The 25,532-nt window shown below is 54.5% G+C and overlaps 1 protein-coding gene across 2 annotated transcripts; it reads left to right on the top strand.

The window, feature by feature from the left end:
• Positions 1-1,409: 1,409 nt before the first annotated feature.
• On the top strand, positions 1,410-24,589 carry CAMK2A (calcium/calmodulin dependent protein kinase II alpha). Of its 2 annotated transcripts, XM_015875735.2 has the most exons (19): positions 1,410-1,677; positions 5,842-5,936; positions 7,455-7,514; positions 9,622-9,676; positions 10,035-10,100; positions 10,961-11,033; positions 11,343-11,445; positions 11,586-11,669; positions 11,791-11,885; positions 12,265-12,387; positions 12,494-12,577; positions 13,257-13,299; positions 14,462-14,502; positions 17,716-17,748; positions 18,816-18,864; positions 19,444-19,519; positions 20,213-20,307; positions 20,810-21,047; positions 21,220-24,589. In XM_015875735.2, exons 1-18 carry the CDS (start codon positions 1,616-1,618, stop codon positions 21,040-21,042), a joined length of 1,470 nt encoding a protein of 489 aa, XP_015731221.1. In that variant the 5' UTR covers positions 1,410-1,615; the 3' UTR covers positions 21,043-21,047; positions 21,220-24,589. The 2 variants fall into 2 exon arrangements, with proteins under 2 accessions (XP_015731221.1, XP_015731222.1); XM_015875736.2 differs by lacking the exon at positions 17,716-17,748 and having other exon boundaries at positions 1,411-1,677.
• Positions 24,590-25,532: the final 943 nt, after the last annotated feature.

Here is a 25,532-nt window from a genome sequence, read left to right as displayed (position 1 = left end):
CATGGAGGCATTTCGGGAAAGGCAGGCGGGTAATGGAGAAGAGGGGATGAAGGTCTCCATCAGGTGGCCAGATCCAAGCACTGCTGGTGTCTGCAACCCAGAGCTGTGAAGGAGCAGATTTTGGGGTGGGAAAAGAGATTTCAGATAAGGGGATGCAGCATCTGTCAGTCAGCTGGGAGACAAAAACTCCCACTGAGGACAGCAGCACCAACACCAGCACAGAGGCATGGGGGGAAGCGCTGTTCCTGCAACCATTGGGGACCCCATGTCCATGCCCCACCCATGGGTGAGAATTGGGCCCCTGCCCTCACAGCTCAGTGAGGGGATGAAAGCAGATAATGGCGCAATTAATGGAAAAGCCATTAGGCCTTTCTCCTCCTCCCCCTCCTCTTCTTCCTCACTCCGCCACTTGCTGTCCTCCTCCACTTCCACCTCCTTTCTTCTCTCCCTCTCTGCTCCTCCTTCTCTCTCTCTCCTCTCGAAGATTTCTCCCTATTTTTGTCTGGTTAGAGCCTTTTCTTTTCCTATTAACCCTTCCATGGCAGCCTGGAAGGGAACTAAACCAATCTCAGCCCCTGCTGCTGGGGCACTGGAGGCTCCTTTTGCTCCTGCAAAAACAACCAGAAATGGGACAAGGGAGGGTCAGAAGCCCATAGGGTGCAAGGGATGGGGCCTGCTGGAGGTGGGTTATTGGCAGCAAAGTGGGTTCAGGGGGAAACCTTTCCCTTGAGGCCTCTGAATACCACTTTTAGTGCTCTTTTCCAGTTTCTTCTTTCTTTTTTCTTCCTGTTATTTCTTAATTTTAGCTGAAAAAAACTGTTTTTTCAGCACTTTTTACTTTCTTCCCTCTTTGCTCCCCTTCTGGCTTTGTTTTAGGCCAAGCCACCCCCGGGTGCCAGTGATCGGGGCCAGCCCCGACGAGAGAGCCCAGCTGCTGGCAGGGCGCTTCGGGGACCTGGGGAGCTGCCATCATTTTGCTGCCTTCGCCTGACACACTTCTGCTCCATCTGCTGCCACCCGCCCCACTCTGCAGCAGCCCGTCCCCCCCCCTCAGCCCCCCCAGGGACTGTGGTGCAGGCTACCAGCAGGGCCTGCATTTGGGGGGTGGGGGTGGGGGGGTAGAAATGGACCAGTTGCCAGGGTGACAGCATCCTCCTGCAACATAGAAACCACAGTTTCCATGGAAACCTTTTTGCCCCAGTTATTCTGCCACTGCCAACATCCTTCAATTTGCCCTTAAGATTAATATTTTGGTGTTACCCCCCTCCCTATAGTGGCTGTGAGACCCCCGGGCAGCCCCCAGGGCCGGGTCCCCAGCAGGGCCGCCGGTCCCCAGGGCGGGTGATGGGTTTGGGAAGCGGTTTCCCCAGCAACAGAAACAGGGCGTTTCTGGCAGCGGTGGTCACCATGGGGATGGGGATGCTGACGAAGGCTTGTGAGGCTGAGAAGACAAATTGCCCTCATCATTATCTCCAGGCTTGTCAATCAAACGTATTCCCTTATTTACCTCGGCGAGGAGAGAGCCCCGGGAGCACACAGAGAGAGGGAGGGAGCGAGAGGAGAACTGCTTGCCCCAAACTCCGCACCGGGGAGGGAGCGTTGCCAGCCCCTTGGGATGGCCACCATCACCTGCAACCGCTTCACTGAGGAGTACCAGCTCTTTGAGGAACTGGGCAAGTAAGTTGGAGAGGGGCTCGGATGTGACCCCAGCAGCCGGAGCAGGAGCGGGGCTGGAAACAGCGGATGTGGGGAAAGGAGATGGGCACGGAGTGTAAGGGAGCGGGGGGGGGGACAGGGATCGGGATGGAGTCTGCTAGTCCCTGCTCCATCTCCTTCTGACTTCAAGTGCATGCCAATAGGTGCAGACCCAGTGCACCACATTTTGGGGTTGGGGAGGGGTTGGTTGTCCCTCTTATGGAAAAAAAGGATCGCTCTTGGAAGAGGATGCTGCCGGCTCCCGCAGTCACTTCCCCCGCTGGGAGGAGGGACGGGACAGCCGAGGGGGAAAGCCCCAGTGGTGGGCGCCCTCCGGATCCTTGAGGGAATTTCTCTGTGCAGATTCCCCAGCGTTTGACTCATCCCGTAGGATAATCAACCTGCAGGGCAGCCCTTGTGGGAACCTCACTCAGAGCTGGGGGGCTGCCCACCCTGTCGCCTGTCCCATCCGTATCTGTGAGTGCCCCGTGCTGAGCCTCAGCCCTTGCTTTGCTGCGGGGAGATCTCGGTGGGTCAGCGTGGCATCGCCTGCTGCAAATCGGGGTGTGTGTGTAGGTGCAGAGAATAGCACTTGGGGCAGATCCGGGGGAGGGCACTGAGCACCCCAAGGTGGAATGGGGTGCTTGTCCCATGTCCTCAGTGCTGGGCAGTGGATGCTCCGTGTCTCAGTGGGGAGAGAGTGGCTGTAAAATGAGTGCACAAGGAAGCAGGTGTATGCCTCTCTTTGGTTTGGTTTGGTTTTGGTGCCTCTTTTTGGTGCTGCCCCAGAGCACGGTGCCCGTGCTGCCCGGTGAGGTGCCCGTTGTCAGATGGGTGCGTGGCTGTGGCTGTCTGTAGGCATGGAAACTTGCTCCAGCCCAGCATCCCCGCATTGCCGGGCAGCCTGCACCAAAATGTGCACCCACGCGTGCGAGGGCGTGCAGAACGGGGGTGAGAGAAAAAGGAGAGGACAAAGATGGAGAAATCAAGAAGCTGACATGAGAGGACGTTGTGCCAGGCGGGATGCAGCTGGTGCTCCCCATTCAGATGGGGGAGCGGGTCATTGCTGCAAACAAGTGCGGAGCAGAGAGCTGGTCCTGAGCTGTGCTGATGGGCACAGACATCTACATGCAGCTGGGGAAGGTGCTGGGGGTTGGTGGGCAGCTGTGGTTGGGGAGCAGCTCTGCACTGTGCAGGGAGCCCCAGCTGGTGCTGCAGGCAGAGTGCCCAGCACCTGGGGCACGGTATGGGTTGGGACCTGGTTTTCCAGAGGTTTCCCAGCTTTTCTAGGTTCTGTGGGTGGTCAGGAGAGCAGCAGTGCCTGCAGAGATGCTGCTGGGCCCGGTGCAGTACAGGGAGGATGGTGGGGAGCTTTTGGGCTGTGTGTGATATGGGAGGACTGCGATGGGAGGACTGAACACCCAGACCCAGCGAGACAGACAGACGGATGTACTTCTCCACCTTCACTAATTAATGAGCAAATCCTGCAGCAGTAGCTTGTGCCCCAGCCAGCCTGGAGCACCCAGCAGCCCCTGACACAGAGGAGAACAGCTCAACCCAGCAGCTCCCGCAGCTCCGTTTATCCCAACACACCTCCCCTTGGTTCAGCAGAGGCAGGTATAGGGCTGAGAAATGTCAGGGCCCTCACTGGCCTGTCAGTGTGATGTGGCACCGGTTGGGAATTTTCCACCGGGATGGTTTCCAGTGCATCCCACACTTTGAACAATCAGTGGTTTCCCATGGGGAAATTTCCGCTCTGTGAGCTCAGGAAGGGAAATCAGGACGGAGCGCTGCATGGCTCGCTGCCGCAGTGGCTGCCCATAAACCCAGCGAGGGTGATGGCATTGCCAATGCACAGCCCCAAGGAGCTGGTGCCGTGTGCTGGGGGATCAGCACATCCCCTCCAAGCTCCCCAAGCTGCCTGTGTTTCTTTGCAACCCAAAGAAGATGTGCTGGGTGCCAGGTGGTCGTTCCCAACCCCCTTACCATCCCTTCAGCTTCAAACCAACCCGATATGCACCCCAAACACTGAACACAGACCTGGTCCCACAACCCTGCAGGATGTCAAGATGGCAAGGGGTGCAGCACCCCCCTGCTCCCCCTCTGCATCCTGCAGGAGCTGAGGGATGGGGTGAGGAGTGGGGGCAGCACGGGGGCAGCAGGGAGAGGATCCTGCCCACGGCCACCCCAGTAGGACAAACAGCAAGAGCAGCTCTTTGGGTGCCTCCAAATCTGCCCCCGCAGCAGGTTCAGGGAGAGGCTGGCGGCAATTAGCGTGTGCTCAGCCCCTCTGCTCCCAGAACTGCAGGAGAGGGTTTTCATTAAAGAAAGAAAAAGAAAAAAAAAAAAAGAAAGAAAGATACGGAGGAACAAAAAATCCCCAGCCCACACTCTTCTCTCTAGAAAGGAGATAAAATGCCTTGGAGGAGGAGGAGGTGTTGAAGAGAGGGAGGGCGGCAGCAGCACAGCCTGGAGCTGGCAGGGAAGGTGTGAAGAAGGGGGAGCAGAGCATCCCTGTGTCAGAGGCGCTGGGGGGAGCTGGCAGGGCCTTGGGGACGGGGCGTGGGGGTCACAGCTGGACTAGGGGACACTGGCACTGGCTGTGGGGCTGTGAACCAATGGCAGGAGCTGGCAGGGTCCAACCTGGGGTGAGCAACCTGTGCCCATGCACTGCATTTGTCCCTAACCCCATAGCTTGGTTGGGTTCAAATGAATGGATGGGTGAATAGCTGTGAGCGCTTGGACCTTGGTGGCTGAGAATATCCAGGAGCAGTGCAGGAGAACCAGGGACCAGTGTTCCCATCTTGCTAACCTGGGGTGGGGACACAGCCCAGCCCTGTGTCTCCAGCCTCTGCTACAGTCCTGGGGCACCCACATCCCCCCAGCACTATGTAGGATCATACAGTGGAGCCCCACGGTGAGTCTGGAGCTGGGCCAAGTAGCTGGGACTTCTCCGCCATGAGCATCACTGCATTGCTGCAAAGCAAAGGGGATCTTTAGGAAAAAGGAGCAAGGATGGGTCACAGAGGGGGAAGGAGCCGCCAGACCTGCTGCTCATGTGGCTCCTGGTGGGACAGGCTGAGCAGAACAGGCCAGCATGGCTCCAGCCTGCCCATCACAGCAAGCTGAATAAGAATTTCTCACCCCCTTTCCAATTAGACTGCTCCAGGCTATAGGAACAGGAACAGCTCAGCTATTCCAGAGGCCAGGATCAAAGTGCAGGATGAGGAAGCATCAAGCTCCTTCCTCTCCTCCCCAGCTCCTCTCCGACACGTGCTGCAGGTGATGCTGCACAGGCTGGCAGCTCCGCTGGGGCTCCTGCACCCCACTGCTCGCCTGTTCTGCTAAAGATCTCACTCAGCCCCAAATTGCCCATCTCCACCCACTTCCACCACTACAATCAATTATCCACTGCTGCTTGGCAGCGTGCTTGCAAACTGCGGCCTTTTATTCCTCGCCATGGAGCAGGAGCGGGGGAAGATGGAGCAGGAGGTGGCATTGCTTTTGATAGTTGTTATTTCAGAGATCGGAGAGGTTTGGCAGCAAAGGAAGCCTGGTACAAAGGTTGTGCTCAGCAGGGCAGCGCGCTGTTGCTGCTGCAGTGGGTTTGCAGCCACAGGGACCTTGCGCCGGTCGCCTGCAGCCATGGTGAGTGCTCATAGATGCTTCTGCAAATTGCTGCAGTGATTGTGAGGTCTGAAGCTGGCAAAGACACTCATACGCATGGAGTGAAGTGGTTGAGTGCTGTGCAACAGCTGTGTCCATTCCCAGCGTCCCCAAGGAGCTCTTGGTACATCTCTGCCCTTTCTCTGCCAGTAGTGGATAAAGCAGAGATGGAAGGGAGGAAAGAGCACCGAGGGGTGAATCCTGCAGCCATCCCCAGGGCTATCTCTGCCTTCCCATGTCCCCAGGGACTGCAGTGCCAGGGAGCACCCACTCTGCTCACCCCCCTCTCAAAAGCCTTTCCTCTATTGATACCCATGCCACGCAATGCTGTTCCATCCCACCCCATGCCATCCCATCCCATCTCACTCCACACCATTCACTCCCATCGCATTCCCACCACTGCCCTCCAGAACGTTAGGACTGAGCCTTGTCCTTTCCTATGCTGAGCCCTTCACCTCCCTTTCCTCCTTGTCTTCCCAGGGGTGCTTTCTCCATTGTCCGGAGATGTGTGAAGGTGTTGGCAGGACAAGAGTATGCAGCCAAAATCATCAACACCAAGAAGCTGTCTGCTCGAGGTAGGTGCCAGGGCTGCTCAGGGGGTCGGCAGGATTTAGTGACAGGGAAGACATTTGTCCCACCCCATCCTCACTGTGGTGCATCCTGAGCTCCTCGATGAATAGCCATTAGCTTCATGGACATTGCCAGTGAGCGCCCTACTGGGAGGCTGTCATTAATTCACTACCCCTGCTGCTCTCGCTGACGCCACTGCTCACCTCTGAAAGCAAAAATGAAGCACAGAAAATGGTGACAAGCTGCTGTCTGACCTCAAATCAAACCACTGCGTGCCAATGCAGTGCAGTGCCGATGCCTAACTGAGGAGCTTGGCTCCAAACCCCCATTTGGAGGTGGAAATCCCTCACAGTTTGCTTCTCTCCATCCTCTCCTCAGGTTTGCAATATCTCTGTGTCCATCTGTTGGCTGGAGAGAGGCTCAGGGCTGTTTTAGCTGCTCTGCTGGCTGGAACCAGTGGCTTCTGGTGGTAATAGACCCGTGGTCTCCCCTGTTGTGCAGTGCTGCAGCATGGGATTGGCCATTCCCTGGGCTGTAAGCTGGCACCAGAGGGATGTGTTGGGCTGATGGCTTGTGGGAGTGTGTCCCATAGGAACATATCCCACAGGGATGTGTGCTACTGAGATATGCCACCAGCTATGCCGATGTCTGCTGGATGCTATGCAGGGAGGATGGTGCTGCTGGATAACCCGGGGTGCCTTTGGGCATGATTGGCTACTGACACAGGGAGCCAGCAGGAGACAAACTGCAGATTAGAGAGGAGAAATGTTTCCTGAGTGCAGACTGCAGTTGGATTTGTGGCGGTGATGGACCTGTGGCCAGATGGTTGGGTCCCCATTGCTGTCCCCATCCCCTTTCAGTGGCCATTGGCTTCTTCTTAGCAAACAAGTTTGCCTTGTCATAAAGCAGCAATGCTGTACTTCCCCTGGGCTGGTTAGTCCCAATCTCTGCAGATGGGGAAACCCAACAGGAAACCATCTGCAGGTGGGGAACTGAGGCAGAGAGTGGGGAAGGGTGATTTGCCCAATGTCACCATGGGGCTGGGGCACAAAGCAGCTCTCCTGTCTCTGGGAGAGGTGCTTACCCCAGTGATGCCGTCCCTCCGCACCTCCAACCTCCACCCACAGTGGACTTTGGATATGGAAAGAACAGCCTAAACCACTCGCCCCCATCTCCTCATGCAGACATGGTCTACAGCAGAGGAAAGGCAAATCCAAGATGGGTTTGTGAAAGGAGCAGTGTCCCCGAAGTCAGAGCAAGTGAAAGGCAGATCGGGTGGACGTGGAAGGCTGCAGCCCCACATCTCAGTGGTTGCATTTTGATGCAGAGCGAGACAGCGAGGTGTGAACTCACAAGGTAGCAGCAATGGTGCCAAGAGACAGCGGCCCTAATTATATCCTCACCTCTCCCAGTGCTGGGTTCCCACTATCACCAAATGCCTGCAGACAGAGGTGCGGTGAGGGCACAGCAAGCAGTTCTGGCCATAGAACCAGACCTTAATTTGAGGCCATTACCTCTTTCAGACCACCAGAAGCTGGAGCGAGAGGCTCGGATCTGCCGCCTCCTGAAGCACCCCAACATCGGTAAGTGCACCCTGTGCCGCTGCCTGCCCCATCCCCACCACTCCTAACGTGGGGCTGTGGGGTGGGCACTGGGGGTCCTTCCTATTCCTCACCAGGAAAGAGCTTCTCCAAAAGGGGTCATGTACAGAAAGGTCCCCACCAAGCGCGGGGGGGGGGGATCTAAGTAGGTCCCAACTAACCCAGTTGGCTGCAAGTCCCTGCGGGAGGAGCGGGGCTGCATGGGGACTATTTTTACTCCTCGGATGCTGTGTTCCTCTGCATGCTCCAAAAAGCGGCTCCAGCTCCGAGCAGCAGCAGAGAGCGGCGTGGGAGAGGCGATGGTGGGGGGGGAAGCAAAGACTTTCCCACCGGCCGTCCATCTGAGAGTAGCCTCCTTCGGAAAAGCTGTTTCAGGAAAGCTCCCGAGCCCCTGCAAAAGACAAAAATAGGCCAGGAGGAGAGAGAGGGGAGGGGGGAAATTGCAGCAAAAATCCCTAAGCTGAGCCTCGATGGTGATGTTGATGCAGCCTGCCTGTGCACGGTGCTGGTGTGGGGACCGGCACGGGGACAAAGCAGCCTCCCTGCAACAGCATGGGACGTGCAGATCCCATCAGAGCCAGCGCGGCTGGGGGCATGAGGAAGCTGGAATGCAGCGATCACTGAGGGGTTGTGGGCTCTCTCTAATCCCCTGCAGTGCCTCCCCAGCCCTCCTCTCCCATAGGAATGCTGGGTTGCACAGACTGGGTTTGCACAGACGTGAGCCTGCAGGGACCAGCTCCTGCTTTGCACCGTGTGTACATTAGAAGCTGCACCAGCAGCCCCGTGGCACAGCACTGTGCAAGGTGCATTTTTACCAGGTTGCATTACCCAGAAGGCTTGCTAGAGCAGGACTTTTTGGCTACACCTAGTCCCGGACCTTTAGCTCTGAGTACTTATTGCCCTGTGACTGTGGGGACCAATGCTGTGTCCAAAGCTCTTGGCACTGAGCATGGAGCAGTTCGATGCTGCTGCTGTGCTCAGCCCATGGCCAGCAGCAGATGCTCACAGGACCGAGCTATACTTAGAGCAGCTGCTCCTCATTATACCCTTGGCTCCTGGCAGCCACAAGCACTGGGACTTCCCTATGCAGGGTATGTATCCGCACCATCTGCTTAGAGTTACACCACCCCATCCACACCGAATTTGCCTAATCCCCTTTTGAACGTGGCTGGATTCCACAAGATCCCAGCACAATACTCCCCATATCCCTCTCAGATGAGATGAAACAGAAGGAAATGTGGTTCTTTCAACAGAGGAAGGCAGAAAAGCTGAGACTGTGTGTCAGAGAGAAGTGCTGAGCAAACACAGGTGATGGAGCATGAGAGAGCAAAGACCATCCATGGGGAAGAACAGAGAGGGAATGGGATGAACATCCTTATGGCAACACCCACAGCCTAAAGGGATGTTTCCAGGCAGGGCACAGCTGGTGTAGTTCAGAGAAATGGGCTGAAAGTGGTGTCAGGTGAGCAGTGAGGAGGGGTTAAATACACACAGCCCCAGTGAAATCAGAGTGAAGTGAGATGTGGGTAGACAATGCCAGACTGTGATTTGCACAGCAGACTCTGTCCCACCTATTTCTGCACCTTTGCCACGTGTCTGACTGCTGAGCTGTGAGAACGTAGCTGAAGGGTAATGTGCTCTCACAGGGGCATCCCTTGGAGCAGGGCAAGGAGCCAGGCAGGGGGATGAGATGGAGTGCTCCTGCTCAGGGAATCTCATCCTGTGATGATTCCTGGGCAACCCCAGCAGGAGTGTTCCCAAGGAGAGGAGGAAGGTCATGAAGAGGAGGGGAAAAAATAACTACAGAGCCTGGTCAGTGTCAGGGCTGGGTTGGCAGCCTGGCATTCTCATGGCCTGAGTTGGGAGTTCAGCCAACCTCTGTCTGACCCCAGTTTAAATGTGACTTCTGAGCCATGGCTCATGGAGGTCCTTAGCTGAGCTGGGACTCCTGCCAGTCAGTGGCAATGGGAAGAAGGGTAAGGGGAGGACGAGCTCCCAGCAGATATCCCTGCTATGCCAATGGGCACCCAGGCTCCCCAGGCAGTATGGGAGGAGCCAGGCAGCCCATAACCCCATGTCTCTGCTGCAGTGAGGCTCCATGACAGCATCTCTGAAGAGGGCCACCACTACCTGATATTCGACCTGTGAGTATCATTTAAACTCAACTCCTAATCCTCTGCATGCTCCTACCAAAGCAATGTGACCCATAACCTCCCCCATCTCATCCCCCCCTTCTGTGGGCTGCCTTGGAGTCCTTCCCTGCACAGAGAGGGATGAGATAGGCTTTAGCTCCTTAAAGTTGGCAGCTGGACTTGATCTTTGTCAGTTCCTTCCATCCCATATCCCATCCCCTCCTATTCTATACCAGGCTATGACTTCCAAACACAGATGGTCCCTCCCTGCCCCATTCCTTTGTGCATGGCAGCAGTTCTTGTGCTTAGCATGCTGTGAACAGACCCAGCCTTGCTGTGTGCCCAGTGTGAATCCCTTGTTCTGTTCTAGGGTCACTGGTGGGGAGCTGTTTGAGGACATCGTGGCCAGAGAGTACTACAGCGAAGCGGATGCCAGGTGAGCAAGGATTTGGGCAGGGAAGGACAAGAGGTGTCCCCTGTCCCCACAGCTTCACAGGGCTCCATGCACTCAGCTTTCTGCAATTCAGGCTGTTGCTCTGATGTTCACCACTTGGAAGCCCTAAGGAGGGTTGGTTGGGGCAGGATGGCTGAGGGTGCGGTTTCCAGGTATCTCTGTGCCTCTTGGCTTTGCCCCATGCAGAGGGCAAAGTCCATACGAATGCTCAAGGGGTTGTTGAGCTCCGTGCTACCTCTGCCTCCCTATTTCTAGGCAAAAAACAATGTTAATTAACAGATTGCTTGCACTGAATCCACGTCCAACGCATCCTCTTATTAGTGTCATACAAATAACATAAATGTAAATAAAGACCTGCCTTACAGACAGCTGTTTTGGAACAGAAGAGATCATTACCTCATTCTTTTTTTCCTTCCTTTCTCATGCACGCAGAGGGGATGGAGTTTAATGAACTTGACATAAAACAAACTGACATAGTGAGAACTGCCCATGTCAGACAGGACTGGAAAAATGGGGCTGGAGCATCAGCTGCATGGCCAATGGGCACAGCTGCTCTGTTCACCTTTAGAGACCAAACCTGGGCTGGCACCACGTCTGCACCATCAGTCCCCAGCTCTTGGTGCCAGCTCTGTGGGAGCCCATGGGTGCATGTATAACCCCAACTCTCTACTCACCTGTTGGTGGCCAACAGTTGGGTCACCACCATCAAGTAATGTGGTAGAGAGGGACACAGTTCTGCAGGGCTGCAGGTGGGACGTGCTGATTGGAGAAGGGCAGGGGGGGAGTTGCAGCTGTGTGGATGTGATTAAGGCACTTGTGTGAGATTCCTCCTCTCTTTGCAGCCACTGCATCCAGCAGATCCTGGAAGCCGTCCTGCATTGCCACCAGATGGGGGTGGTCCACCGGGACCTGAAGGTATGGGCTGCAGTGATGGGTCTGTGGGGGGTATAAGGGACCCTATCAGTGATGCAGGACCCTGTGAGGCAATGCCTGGAATCCTTCAGGGTGGGGAGGAATGCCCTATGGGAGCTCCTGGAAAGCTTTGGCAGCTCTGGGGCAAAACAACACAAGGGACAGCATGCAGGGAGACCATGGTCCTCTATGGTGCATTGTGATACACAGCCCCACAGAGCAGTGGGACCACATCCACCCTTCCCCCAGCTGTGTTTGGAAGTCATAGCAGAGCCCATAGGCTCCCTCTGAGACCCTCTCCTCCTCCTGCAGCCTGAGAACCTGCTGCTGGCCTCCAAGTTGAAGGGGGCTGCTGTCAAGCTGGCTGACTTTGGCCTTGCCATTGAGGTGGAGGGAGACCAGCAAGCGTGGTTCGGTGAGTATAGCAGTGGGTTATCCATGAGGCCCTACTTAGGTTGGGTCAGAGGTATCAGGCCTAGAGGGCTGAGGACCCCTAGGCCAGCTATATGGGGGTGCTGGCAACATACAGGGTGTATGATGGGCTCTCTGTTGCAGGTTTTGCTGGCACCCCAGGATACCTCTCCCCTGAGGTGCTCCGCAAGGATCCCTACGGCAAAGCTGTGGACCTGTGGGCTTGTGGTAAGGGGATTTAATCTTGCGAATGTTCTCAGTTTCTCTCCCTGATTTGGGCTGGTCCGTAGCATGGGTCTGCTCACACCTCCTGCAGTGCAGTGCTGACCTCATGTCCCCTCTTGCACAGGTGTCATCCTCTACATCCTGCTGGTTGGGTACCCACCGTTCTGGGATGAAGACCAGCACCGCCTCTACCAGCAGATCAAGGCTGGGGCTTACGACGTGAGTGAATTTCTTTCTGCCCCCTCCACTACCACCCCTTCCTCCTGCTGCCCCCTCACTGCAGTCTGCTACTCCAGAAGAGCGACTGGGATGAGTCAGATGGGAGCGAGTTTCCTTCCCCTGCTCTGGTTGTGGAGGGCTGACTGAGATGCCGTGCCCAGGTGCACACACTGTCACCTTTCAGCCCACTCTGCAGAACAGATGGGTCTCGTCCCTGGTCTTGTCCTCCCTCCAGCCCTGCTCTCCAACTGGCAGCAATTCCCATTTGCTCCCTCTGCCTGCTCCCACCTGGGGCTGGAAGAGAACCAGCCCAATTGCTGAGAACTGCTGCTTCTCGCCTTGCTCTCTGCCACCCCTCACCCAGCCCCTCTGTTGGCAGTTCCCCTCCCCCGAGTGGGACACCGTCACTCCAGAAGCAAAAGATCTCATCAACAAGATGCTGACCATCAACCCTTCCAAACGCATCACGGCGGCGGAGGCTCTGAAGCACCCCTGGATATCAGTGAGTTGGGTGGCACTCACCCACAGGGACCCAAGCTTTGGGGGCATGGGGGTTTGCAATGGGATCCTGCATACGTGTGCCCTAAGCCAAATCTCTCTCTTCCCAGCACCGTGCCACCGTGGCCTCATGCATGCATAGGCAGGAGACGGTGGATTGCCTGAAGAAGTTCAATGCCCGGAGGAAGCTAAAGGTAATTGGCATGCTGTCTTCCCAGGCTGGTGCAGAATGCTTGGTGGGGGCTGGGAGCTGAGTGGGGAGGGTCAGGATTTGTGTGGATGTGCACCAGGCTGAACGCAGTGTGACACAGAGCAGGGCAGCTGCAGGCTACTAACATGATTATCAAGAAAAGAAACTGGCTATGAACTGTTATTACTTTAAAACCAGACAAGTAATCAAATTAGTTCAGGCATGCACTTCAAAATGGTAATCCATTACTGCAGGCAATTAGTCCTAAGTAATCTCATTATACGCTGAGCAACTAGTTAGTAGAGTCAGATGGAGAAGGGGCAGCATTTTTCTGGGTGTTATTTTGCAGTGTTGCCGTATGGGTGACTTCTTTGAAAAGTCCCAATCCCTTCCATTGCAATCACATCCGTTTCCGCTCCCCCCTTGCCACCAGCTGCCCATCCCGGCCAGCAGAGAATGGGACTGAAATGTGCCCCAGGTTATTGAATATCCCTTTAATCTTTGAGGGAAGATTCAGAGCCTGCAACCCAATGCCCTGGTGTTAGGGATAAGAAGTCGGGTCAGCCTGTGGGCCAGCTTCCTTCCAGCAAAGGGTGTGGGGGACAGGTGACACACAGAGCTGGGAGCATGGGGACCCAGTGGCTCTGCACACTGCCTTCCTTTCTGCCTTCTGTGTGTTGCAGGGAGCCATCCTCACCACCATGCTGGCCACCAGGAACTTCTCCGGTAGGTGCCATCTCTGGGTTCTTCTCCTTAGGGCAGAGCTGGGTGGTGCTGGGCTTCACTCCACCTCCAGTGGGGCTGGAAGTGCAGCTGGGTGCTCTGGGGAGGTGGTACTTTGGTGCCCTCCTTCCTGGAGATGTCTATGATGTGGATCCTCCAGGTGCCCCAGCAGCATGGGGTCCCCCCCACCTCACCCACCTTGGGGTGCTGACCCTGCAGCGATGCTGCTCCCCTCCCACATCCCTGCTTTCCCAAGGCTGCACTGAGAGGCAGGGACAGAGCATGGTAGCCTGCACGTTTCTCAACACAGCCTGGCTTGGTTTTAGATGGGGATTTTGGAGTGCTTTGCTCTGAAACCCCAGGAGCAGGGTTTTGGGGTGGGCTGGGGGCAGCTGGCCCAGCCAGGAGTCATGCAAATGGCCACAGACAGGATTGGCATCCGCATTTGTCGCAAGGGGGTGGGGAGATCATGCTGACATATTTAGCACTTGTGGGCAGTGTGTGCTGGGCTGGAGGAGTCCAGCAGCTGGTGCGGATCCGGTTACGGAAGGAGCGAAGCATCAAAGGGCAGGAAACCCAAAAGCTTCTCTCCTAGCGCTTCCCATCCCACGCAGCCCAGGGGCTGCCCGTGCCCCCTGCCCACCCCAGCAGGCAGCAGGATCAGCACGGATCTGCTCCCATGGGTGCCCCAGGATGTGGGGTCCCCAGTGCAGCCTGGGGGTCCGGCACTTGGCCAGCAGCTGGAGGTGGGCACGGGAAAGGCATCTGCTTTTCATCATTGTCAAAATGTGGGCTGCAGCTGTCGGGCTGGCGGGTCGGCAGCACATGATCCCAGCAGCATGGGGCTAAAATTAGAGGGGCGGCAGGCGGGCGGCCCATTCCAACACCGCACCGACAGCACCCGCGGCCAGCGGGCTCCCCATGGGGCACCCCACTGCCTTGCCGTGACGTCTGGGGACGCTCATGTCCCTCATGGAGAGCCACTCCAGTGAGACGGGCTGGTGTCGGAGAGGTCATCCCTGAGCTCACAGAGCTGTGCTGGAGGGGCTGTGAGAGGACGAGAGCTGCCATACGGCTCTGCTGCCCGGCATCATGCTGCTGATCCTTGGCCTCCTGGTCCTGGTGCCCTGCCTGGCTCTGCTCACCTCCTTCCTCCTCTCTCCAGGAGGCAAAAGTGGTGGCAACAAGAAGAATGACGGCGTGAAGGTAAGTCCCCTCCTGCCTGCCTCTCTGCTCCCCGGTGCCTGCAGTAGGGTCCTGGTGCTATGCCAGCGCTCCCTGTGGCACCCTGTGCTTTGAAGGGTAGTTGTTGGCACTGGTATGTCCCCAAGCCTCCAGTATGTTCCTAGGCCACTGGAACAGCTTTTCAGTGTGGTGAGGGAAGGGGTTGGAGCTGCAGCCAGCAACAAGGGAGCATAGTGTGGTCTTGCTGCTGCTTTGTTGCCCCAAAAGCATGCTCGTTCCATGCTGTGGAGTTTGGGATGTGGGGCCATAGAGGTGGCTTTGCAGCTCAGAGCTGGGGCTTCAGGTTGGTGGTGGGCTCATCACCTCACCCTATTGCAGTCCTGCTGCTCCACGGTCCCCCAGCACCATGCTATCCCCGTAATGGTCCCTGGAGGTTTAACCCTCTTGACCCTATTCCCATCTCCTGTGCTCACTGTAGACAGAAAAAAATGAGCACTCCAACTTGGCAATGTGCTGGGAACAAGCTGGTGCTTGGAGGGCTGCAGGAAGCATGGCCCATGCAAAAGTCTTTCTCTTGTCCTGTTGGACACAAGCTGTCGCTCAACAGTGGAGAACTTGCATGATCACATTCCCTGCTCCAGGGCAGGGATGCAAGTGGTGAGGTAGAGCTCTGGGGCTCCGACTGCAGCACAGATTCTTTTATTCTCCTGGTCCTTTTGCAGGGATCCTGCTATTGGGCTGTGAGGGTTGCAGGGTTTGGATAGCAATGCACTCAGCTGGTTTCTTCCTTCCTTTGCCCAAATATTCAGTGCAGCCATAGGGCCGGGGATGGCTTTTTGCTCCCCTCCCACTATACCCAGTGGCTGCAACATGCCAAGGTTTGAGACCACACAAAATCTGCACGCAGCTCCACAAAATCAAACATTCTGGCCATGCAGTGTTGTTCCGCAACATGAAGCTGATGGGCTGCATTGCTATGAGAGGAAATTGCCTTGGGCAGTGAGATGTCACATGGCTCCCAGGACAGGACCGCTGGCTTTGCACAGCCCCACGGGAGTCCCAGCAAGCTGCCTGCCAGCCCTCATCTGCTGCTTCTGCAGCCACCTAAGTAGTGATCCCAGGTAGAAGTGCCAGAGTGTGAGCTGCTGGAATATAGCTGTTGTAACCAGGAGATGCTTTTTTAAGCAGTGGTGTCTGGAGATGCTTCAATAGGCACAACCTTCAAATATGTTTTTCAGCAAAAAGGAATTGCCTTGATTTCATCTCCAGGTGTCATGATAGAAGACCATTTGCTGGCCCAGCTTCCTTAACAGAGACCCCTCTTGGCTTTCCAAGTAAACTGAGTGTGAATGTTGGCCTGGGGAGCTGGCTGCTGCAGCTGAAGCTTTGGTGGCCCACCACAGCCACCTGGCATACGGCAGGGCATTGCTGGGGAGCTTGTCACTTCCTTCCATCCCACTAGGAAAGCAAGGCAGGCACCTGGAATCCTGCATGGATGGGTGGGCAGGTGGGGAGGGGACTGAGGGGCCTGGTCATGTGTGTGGGAGGGTTGTTGTTGGAAGAGTTGTCTGCACCTGGAGACATCACCTGGGCCAGCCTTCATGAGAGCGGGCAGGTCCCTGCCTAAGGCACCAGGTGGGTGCCAGCCCAGGCTTGGAGAGCTCAAAGCACTCTCCTAAGGAGGTTTCACCTCAGAATGCTCACAGGATCAAAAACTCCTCTCCACTCCTGCTCTGGGGTCTCCGGGAGGTGTTCTGGACCCAGCAGCCACGATACCTTCACTGCCCTGTGTAGTGTCCCATCTTGTCACATCGTAAACTAATGAAATCACTGCCCCATGTCACATCCTGTCCCGTCCAAAATTAATGAGCTCACTGCCCCGTGTTGCATCCTGTTACTGTATGTCCCGACTTAACGCGGTCACTGCTTTGTGTTGCATTCTGTTGCGTCTGAAGTTTCTGCAGTTTACTGCCCCGTGTCCTGTCCATGGTTAGCAGAGGCTGGGAGCTGTCTCCGCCTGCACGTCCCTATGGGGTTCCTTCTGAAGCACAGCAGCATGCTCTGCCCCAGGGACATCTGTTGTCCCAGGGAAGAAGGGATTAGGGATGACAAAGGACTCAGTGAAGGAGAGGACAGTGTATTGGCACCGTTGAAACTCAGTGATGATGCTGGTGGGAGCCATTTAGGAAGTGAAAAGAGCAGTGAGGATAGATGGATGTTAGTTTTCCTACTGCGGCCTGTTTATCCACAATAATGTGTTGCTGTATGGATTCTTCCAGGAGTTTGGCACAGTGCATGCTTCTTTTCTCTCTGTGGGACAGGCAGAAATGGTGCCTTGTTGAATGTGCTGGTAAACTGCTGCTTATTTGGCACTGCAGCTCCTAATTCTTGCATTGGTGCTTCCTATGACCAGTGGTCATTTGTACTCTGAGAGCTGGAGGTGGAGAAATGCCAGTGTGCATGTCTTTGGTAGAGAGGGGAGCACTGCATGGAAAGGAAGGAGCATCCAGAAGTAGCTTGGGATTGTAAGTGGAGATGCAGCAATGGAATCTTCTTACCCAAAGCCTTAAAGCCTAGTGGTAGTGGTCAAGGATGGAGATGAACGTGTGGATGTGTAAGAGTGTCTTTTGGGAGGAAATTTGATTCAGGAGCAGCAGAACTGTGTAAGGACAGCTTCCAGCAGTGTGTCTGCCTTGAAGGGTTAAGAAGTGAGTCATGCTGGCTTTAAGCCAGCCAGCTCTGTGCTGGAGACAAGTCTAGGTCCAAGATGACAATTGGGTGTCTCCACATTGGCCATCAGCACGGGTAGGGTCAGTACCACTTCATTTTGGTGCTCCCAGCCAAGCACAACATTGTGCAGGTGGCAATGTTGCCAGAGCATCTAGGCAACTCATGTTGCTCCTGTAGGCTTGGTGGCCTGGACACAAAGCCAACAGAGGGGTCACCTACTCCAGTGAGACCTTTGGACTAGGCAGGTCCTTGGGGTGAGCAACAACAGGGATTGTGGCAGGTCAGGAGAGAAAGGTGACAGTGCAAACACAGGCAGGAGCTGGCACGGCCCCGTTGTGCGGTGGCACGTCCCTCCAGGAGCCCTAGGTTGGCCTTGTGCCTTTTGCTTGCCCCTCCATGAGGACCATGAAGCGTGGCTCAGGAGCTGCTGCCTCTCTCGTGCTGCTCTCTGCCTTTCTCACTCTGTGTCTCTTCCTGTTCCATCTCTTCTCCTTGTTTTTCCAGAAAAGAAAGTCCAGTTCCAGCGTTCAGTTAATGGTGAGTGTCCTTCGTCTTCCTCAATGCCGATATTGCTGGGCCTTTCCACAAGTTCCAGCCTTCCCCCGTTTTTGGAAGTTACCTCGGGGTAGGGAAGAAGGGCCACCGGGGTTGGAGGGAACCATCCTCAAAGCTGTATCACCCACAGTCCCCATTCACAGGGTTGGTGCAGGCACTTGCTGGCCACCGGCTGGTGGGAAGCCAGCCCTGGTTCTTGCTGATGGGTTCTCATGCCGTTTCTCCCAGTTCTCCTGACTCAGGTCTGCAGGCTGCATCGGTCCAAGGAGCCTTGGAGAAACACCTTCCATGCCTCTGCGGGGACTGTATGGTCATGGGACACCTTGCCAACCTACATCGGGGTATTATGGGTAATACATCAGCAAGGCTCTGCTGGGAAGAGCTAGCAGAGCCATTGCTCTAGCTCCGCTAGCAGAGTCGCCTTGATGGGGCTCCTGGAGAGAGACGGGGGGTCAGAACCCCCTCCACCCCAAATCTGTCTAGTGCTCAGCTGTTGATGGAAAGAGCTGTGTCTCAGCCTTCGGTGGTCCATGTGGGTCTTGGAAGCACTCTGTTGTATTGTACATTTCTTTCCCTACTCTGCGGTCAGTGTGGTCTCTCACTCCTGCACAGTCCCCTCTTTCTCATCCCAGCTCCTCCTCGCTGTTAATTTGTACATCTCTCTCTATCGTACAGTCAACATGGTGTCTTCCACCCCTGCGCAGCCCCCTCCCATGCCCTCCTAGCACCCTGCCGAGCCACCCCGGACCTGCCCCCACCTCTGTGTCCCTGCAGGCATCGGTACGACAGGCAGCGCCGTGCCTGCAAGACCCTCCCGAGCCCAGTCCACGTTCCCTTGGCTCACGGCCGGGGGGGCTCGGCCAGCGCTGCTGTGCTCGAGCAGTGGTGGAGGACGGGTTGGACCTGCCGGCGTTTTCCTCGGCTGCCGTCCAGTCGCACAGCCGAGAGCTGTGGGGTCGGACTCGGGGGGCTGTCAGACACACAAGATCCTCCTGGTATGGGGAGGAGACTGGGCTCACCGTGCTGTCTCCTGTCTGTTCTTTGCTCAGGAATCGTCAGAGAGCACCAACACCACCATTGAGGATGAAGACACCAAAGGTACGCCAATGGGGGTACACCAATTGGGATACCCCAAGGCCATTAGCCTAGCAGCCCCTAATGGGGTGTTGGCTATGGGAAAGCCCAATGTCAGCACGGTGCCTTGGGGTTCCTTAGTAGCACACTGCCAGCATAGGTGGCTTCACCACTGGGAGTATCTGGGATGTTGCTGGTGAGGAGGGGAGGCTCACAAGAATGGAAACGGATGATACCATCCCTTCCTGTATTCTTGCTGAGGTCTGGGCTCCTTTGAGACCAGTGTCCCTCAGAGGGCTCAGACTCCAGGAGAAATCTCTCCTTCCTGCCCACCAGAATCAGCTTTCTAAGAATAATGCAGGGAATAATTTATCGGTGCCAATTTGTAAAGTCACTTGACTAAGCGATCTCAGCACAACACAGGACCATGTGTGTTAGTTGGGTATGTGTCCTCCCAAGGAAGGGTTCCCAGTGATGCTCTGTGCAGGACAGTCTTCCTTTACATTAGGAATGGCTTTCATGTGTCTTTTCAATAGTCTTAGCGAAAAAAAAACCAAAAACAGTGTTTTTGATTTAAATGTTTATTTTTCTTTAAACCAACAGTACGGAAGCAAGAAATCATTAAGGTGACAGAACAGCTGATTGAAGCAATAAGCAATGGTGACTTCGAGTCCTACACGTGAGTGTGTTTTGTTCTGGGCTGAGCCCAGCATCCCATTGCGAGTGCCAAAGGGCTTTGCTGCCAAGGGCAGGGTGACGTGACAGAGGGACGTGGACACTATGCAAGAGACACAGGGGACGCTGGTTTCCCAACCCCATGCTTTCTCATGCTGAGATGACCACATCTTGTTAGCACAGATGTGCCCATTTTCTGGGCTTGCAGGAAGATGAATAACTGCAAGTGTGATTTATGGTGGAAGAAGGAACATTACATCTGTGGTATCATTACACCCAGACTGCCTCAGGCTGCTTGGAAGCAGAACTGCTCTCTACTCGCTGGGCTGAAGCTCCTCAGAACACACTTCTTCTGTGTCCAAGGCCTATTTAATTAGTGCATCTGAGCGAGTGCAGGTCTGCTTCCCTGCCCCAGAGGACAGCAGCAGGGATATTTTGATACAGAGCAGAGAGAATTCATTTTTCCCTGCTGTTTTATCTCTTACAAAGAAGGCAGCAGTACTTAGGGAGGTTTAAGGGGAGGTGGTGAGTGATGGAGGGACCTGTGTCAATGGGGTCCCAGCTGAAGTTGTGGGGCTGGGAGCAAAGGGTGTGTTGGCTTCCTGTGGGGCCAGGCCAGGCTTCTGCTTGAAGATAGACTGTCTTGCTGGAAGCAATGAGATGATCTCTCCTTTCCCTCTCCCTTTCATATATCCAGGAAGATGTGTGACCCTGGGATGACTGCTTTCGAGCCTGAGGCTCTGGGGAACCTCGTGGAAGGCCTGGATTTCCACCGGTTCTACTTTGAAAACCGTAAGCTGCCCCTTGCCTCCTGAGGAGCCCTTCCTACCTTCCACTATGGCTGGCTATGTCCCTACCTTCAGCAGCTTGCTGAAGAGAGGAGGCAGAAGGTGGCCTTGGGAGCATTTGGGCTGGGCTGGAAAATCCCAGCTGGTGAACAAAGAGCTGTTTGGTTAGAGTCAGAGAATCCAACCCATGCCCACCATGCCCACCAACCATGTTTCTCAGTGCCACATCTCCATATTTACTGCACGCCTCCAGGAATGGTGACTCCAATGCTCCAATTGGCTATTCCAATGCATTATCACGCACTGGAATCAATGCAGAAGAAATTCTCCTAATATCCAACCAGGTGCAACGTGAGGCCATTACGACTTGTCCTAGCTCCCTAGGTTCACCCATCCTGAGCCCATTCTGTCCTCAGTCTTCTAACCCCAGGATCTCCCCTTCCACACTGAGGAGCCACCCAAAGTCCTTCCCCTGCCTCAGTTCACCCCAATTATCCCCTTTCCAGTGTGGTCCCGGAATAGTAAGCCTGTGCACACGACGATCCTGAACCCCCACATTCACCTGATGGGAGACGAGTCTGCCTGCATCGCCTACATCCGCATCACGCAGTACGTGGACGCAGGGGGCATCCCCCGCACTGCTCAGTCTGAAGAGACCCGCATCTGGCACCGCCGGGATGGCAAATGGCAGATTGTCCACTTCCACAGATCTGGCGCGCCCTCTGTCCTACCGCAGTAAGCCCTGTGAGCATCCAGGGACTGCGACTGGGGGCACATGGGGTGGGAGGGTGGGGTCCTATCCTGATCTGTGGTGGGGAGGGGATAGTCTGTGGTCATGAGAGGGCAGTGGGAGAGGGATTCTCTGCTGGAGTGATGGTTGAAGCAACATCCTGCTCTGCTTGTTGGTGTTTTGCAGCTGAAGCACGGTCCAGCCCGTGCTGGGTTTGTCACTGACTGACTGCCAGGGGAGACCCCTCCAACTCTTCACCTACAGGACTTTGGCTGTTGGCTCTGCTGCTTGGTTCCTGCTGGAATAGCCCCTTGCTTCTCACTGCACACATGCAACGGCCTCAGCGGCACCTACAAGCATCCCATCTCCATCCCCTTTCACCGGGTCCCCTTCCTCTGCATGAACGAAGAAAAGAAAAACCATGAACCTACACCTGTGCACTTGTTGCCTACCAGGGCAAAAGCCATCACCCTGGGCTGCATGACCCCCCTGCAGTCCCATACATCCCATGGATTGGGACAGGAATCTTCATCCACCTCCATCTAAATGGCATCTCCCCAAAGAAGAGGAGGTTGTGGGGAGCTGCTCTGTGCCACACACCCTCCACACGCCGGTGGATTTTGCCTTGCTGCTATCAAGGTCCCTGCCCACTGCCCTGAGCTCATGCATCCCGGCAGCCTCGGCTGGGGAACCTGGGTTTTAAACCATTTGCAAAATTCAGCTTCTGTGCATCTTGGGTGAGGAGGGGAATGCGTGGATGGGTGAGTAAGAGTGTCCTGGTGTTTTCTCTTCCCAGGAGGGTAAGTAGATTTGCGCCTCGGTGAGTTACCAGGATGCTCTCTCTCCTTCCTCCCTTCTCTCCTGGGAGTGGGGCTGGCAAAGCTGGGAGGAAAGAGGAGAAAGGTGATCTCTATCTATCGCCACTGCCCAGAGAGCTCTCCCAGCCCCACAGGTGGGCTCAGGACAGCAAATCTGTCCCACGCTCTGCTCCCATCCCTTTGGATCCTATCCCCCAGCCCCTCGCATGCAGCATCCGCAGCTCCCCATGGCACAAAGGCTGAGCTGGCCACTGATTGGAAACACAGACACCATTGCCCACACGACACCTTCCAGCGAAGACGAGGAATGCAAGCTTTAGTGACAAAACTCTGCAGAATCTGGTTGTGCTTTGAAGAAACAAACAAGCCTTTAGCTATCTTCTACTTTGAGCGCATGCCTTTTTATAGGAGAAAGAAAACAACCTACTGTGTATTTCGTAACTTGATTTTGAGTATTTGCTGAAATGGATCTTTATGTAATAACTAGAAACATTCAACTGTTCGGGGTTGGGGGGTGGGGGGGATTTTTGGGGGTTGCTGTTTTTTTGTTGCGTTTACATTTGGAGAGGGGTCGCAATGCCACGCCACTCCCACCAGGGCTGCCAGCAGGCAAAGACACCAGGGCACTGTGTCCCCCAGGGCAGCCATGTCCCTGGGGCACCAATGTCCCCAGGCTTCTGCACACAGGGGACTGCTTGCATGGCAAACCCAGAAGGGGGAACTCTTCTGAGCCACCAGGGTTTGGTTTTTAGGATGGAAGGCAGGGCCAGGACAGAGAATTTTGGTCTTGCCCCTCTGCCATCAGGTAGAGGTCTGAGAGACGTGAGGGTGGTGGATTTTCCAGCAATGCTTCCGCTTCTTGTTGTCTTTTTCCAATGGAAGCCCTTTGCTCGTTGACATGGGGCTCCTTGCAGTGCTGCTGCCCCAAGGACTTTCTAGCTGCACTCTCTTCATCTGCATGGCGTTTAACTTTCTAGACAGTGCGTGTGTTGAAAAACAAAAGATAACAAAAGAAACACTTGTTTTGGACATTTAAAGAAAAAGCAAACAAAAAAACAAAAAAAAAAAAAGGAAAAAAAAAGAAGAAAAAAAAGGAAATGTTTTCTCCATGTAAATTCTGGGTGTGTATTTTGCCTTTTCTGTGGTTTTGAATGCTTTGCTCTTTGTCTAGGGATGGCTGCCTCGCGAAACGCAGCCGTGTCCTTGCAGACTGCTAAGATATTTTCCTACTGGGTGGAGGGGCAGGAATCCAAATCGTTGGGGTATCGAGAGGCTGTGAGAGGTTTTTGTTGTGTCCCACTGTGCAGGGACTGTGACTGTTGGTAGCTGTGTTGTATAGGAGAGACTGTTTTGGGAAGAAATCTCAATGGTCCTCATTGGGTGAAAGCGTATGTCCCCATGCCTGTGGTGGACCTTTGCTGGTTGATTGTGGAGCTATGTTGGCTTGCAAGAATTGCCCCCAAAGCAGGGACATCTATTCAGGGAGAGAATAAGCTTTTAAGATAGAGTTGGGGTGCTTTCAAAGACCCATTTTTCTTCCTGTAGTTGCGTAGTGCTGATTGTTTTGGGGTTTATTTTCTTTTTCGCTTTTAAAGGAAGGACTCAGCTCTTTCATAGTTCTCCCTCCTCTCCAGCACTGGCTCTGAAGCCAGCCATGGCAAGGGTCTTATACGCCTCATGATGTCAGAGCTGTACTGCAGATGGGTGTGAAGTTGGCAAGATAGGAAGAGGCTCAGTGGTTCAGACTAGTTTTGGAGCTGTCAGCAGCGCTGGGCTATGATGGTGAAGCTGCTCCAGCAGACACTGCTGGAAAAAGGGCTGGGACGGGAGCTGTGTAGGGTTTGTTGGGCCTGACAGACGGGATGGGGAGATAGATGCAGTGTCCTTTTACTAGAAGCCCACTTCAGGCGGTTGCTGGTTGAGGAGAATCTCTTGGTTTCCAGAGAGGTTTTGAGCTGTTTTATCAGAGGTGATTTCTCTTCCTTGAGGCTTCCCTACCGTCATCTCTCCAGGGACAGGTTCTTTGCAAGGCACCAGAATATCTTTGCAACATCCAAAATGCTCCCAATTCTTCAAAGGGAAGTAGTCTTGTTTTCAACTCTTTCTAGTCTTCCAGTCAAGCTGAAGCCTGACCAAGGAAGACCGAACTTCCCAACCTGCCTAAGTTGGCAGTGTTAAGCACCTGCACTTTAGAGGTCTGTTCTGCCTGGTTTCTCTCCCCACTTCACCCTGGTCCTCCAGAGCAGGTTTCCGTATCCCCAGAGCATCTCTGAACAAGCACTGATAAACCAACACCTTTCCTTTTAGTAGCCATGGTAAAAAACCTTGTCTGTCTTCCTTTGCATTTCTTGATTTTTGCCTGAACTTGCAGGAAAACTTACTTTATAAGGAATCAACATAATCAACTGTAACAGCCTTTTATTTTTGTTTTTTGGCTTGCAGAGCAAGGGATGCTGCAGTTACATCTGTACCAGATGTTCTTGCTAGAGATTGTGCTGTTGGTACCAACTATATTGCATTCTATGTGGTATTGCTTCAGCAGTACAACCACAGTTCTGTCATCAAGTGATGACAAGGTCCAGGAGATGTTCCCAGTATGCAATATGGATGATGCCACATTCTTGGGACACAGTTTACTGCCATGGGCTTCCTATCCCCATCACCCTCGAGGCTGGAGATCACCTAATATTCTAGTGCAGGTACAGCCTGACTTGTCTGTCCATCTAGCTCAATCTAAACTCAGAAGTCCTCCAAATTGCTCATCTCTTCCATCTCTCAGAGCACAGCAGATAACTGAATCTGAGGACTTGCTGTGGCATTCTCAGGCTCCCAGACCCACAGGTGGAGTTGGGAGCTGCTCCTTTTCCTTTCTGGACTGCTAGGGTCCAGTTTCAGCTGCAACACCTTCATTTCTCAGGTCTTGCTGGTATATCAACTTTGGAAGGAGAAGATGCCACCTCTGAGCCTCTGCTCTTTGCATGAGGGAGCAAATGATCTGCTTCTCCCTCTAGGCAGGCACAGCCAGGTCAGTTCTTTCCTCTTCCCAAATAAATGCTCCGTTTGCCAGGCATCAAATCCCACAAACCCGCTCTTCTCCCTCTGCCTAACATGAATTTATGACCCCGTGGGGCCACACTGGATGGAGCTGGCAGCACTTGGAGCTCATGGACATCTGAGAAACACCAGCAAACAGCAGAGCTGTGTTTCAAAGGGCAGCTACGCATTTTGTGTAGCCCCGTGGACCAAGAGCTGTCTGCCAGCAGAAAATCCCATAACCAAATCCTCTGATCATCCCAGGAGCTGAGCTAACCCTTCATTTTCCATCACAGGGCACTTCTCATGGTCTACAGAACTCTCTTGATACAAACAATGCACTCCTGATAGCTGGACAAAGACTTTGCCATTGCCCATTTCCGAAAGTACAGATCCCAGCCCTTTTATTCCAGACAGGGAAACTCAGATTTTGAACACATCAAAGTAGGGGATGGTGGCCTCTGTGCCATCTGTCCCCCAAAGACCAGCCCCCTCTGCAGACAGTCCTTCCTGCCCTTAGGTACAGAAGAGAGGGTGTGTAGGGGGCTGTATTGAGTGGCTCCTTCTTTCCTTGAGTTATTGTCCCCTTTTTTTCTACCTGTTGCACAATTTTAGGGTTTTTGTAACATTTTTTTTTTAAATTTTTTT

This window comes from Coturnix japonica, chromosome 13 (genome assembly GCF_001577835.2).
Source record: "Coturnix japonica isolate 7356 chromosome 13, Coturnix japonica 2.1, whole genome shotgun sequence".
NCBI lineage: Eukaryota > Metazoa > Chordata > Aves > Galliformes > Phasianidae > Coturnix > Coturnix japonica.
This window is presented reverse-complemented; position numbering and strand designations above follow the sequence as displayed.

Coding starts and splice junctions, on each gene's coding strand:
- CAMK2A (XM_015875735.2), top strand. CDS start 1,616: ATGGCCACCATCACCTGCAACCGCTTCACTGAGGAGTACCAGCTCTTT. Junction 12,388..12,493: donor TGAAGCACCCCTGGATATCA/GTGAGTTGGGTG, acceptor CTCTCTTCCCAG/CACCGTGCCACCGTGGCCTC. Junction 14,503..17,715: donor AGAAGAATGACGGCGTGAAG/GTAAGTCCCCTC, acceptor TTGTTTTTCCAG/AAAAGAAAGTCCAGTTCCAG.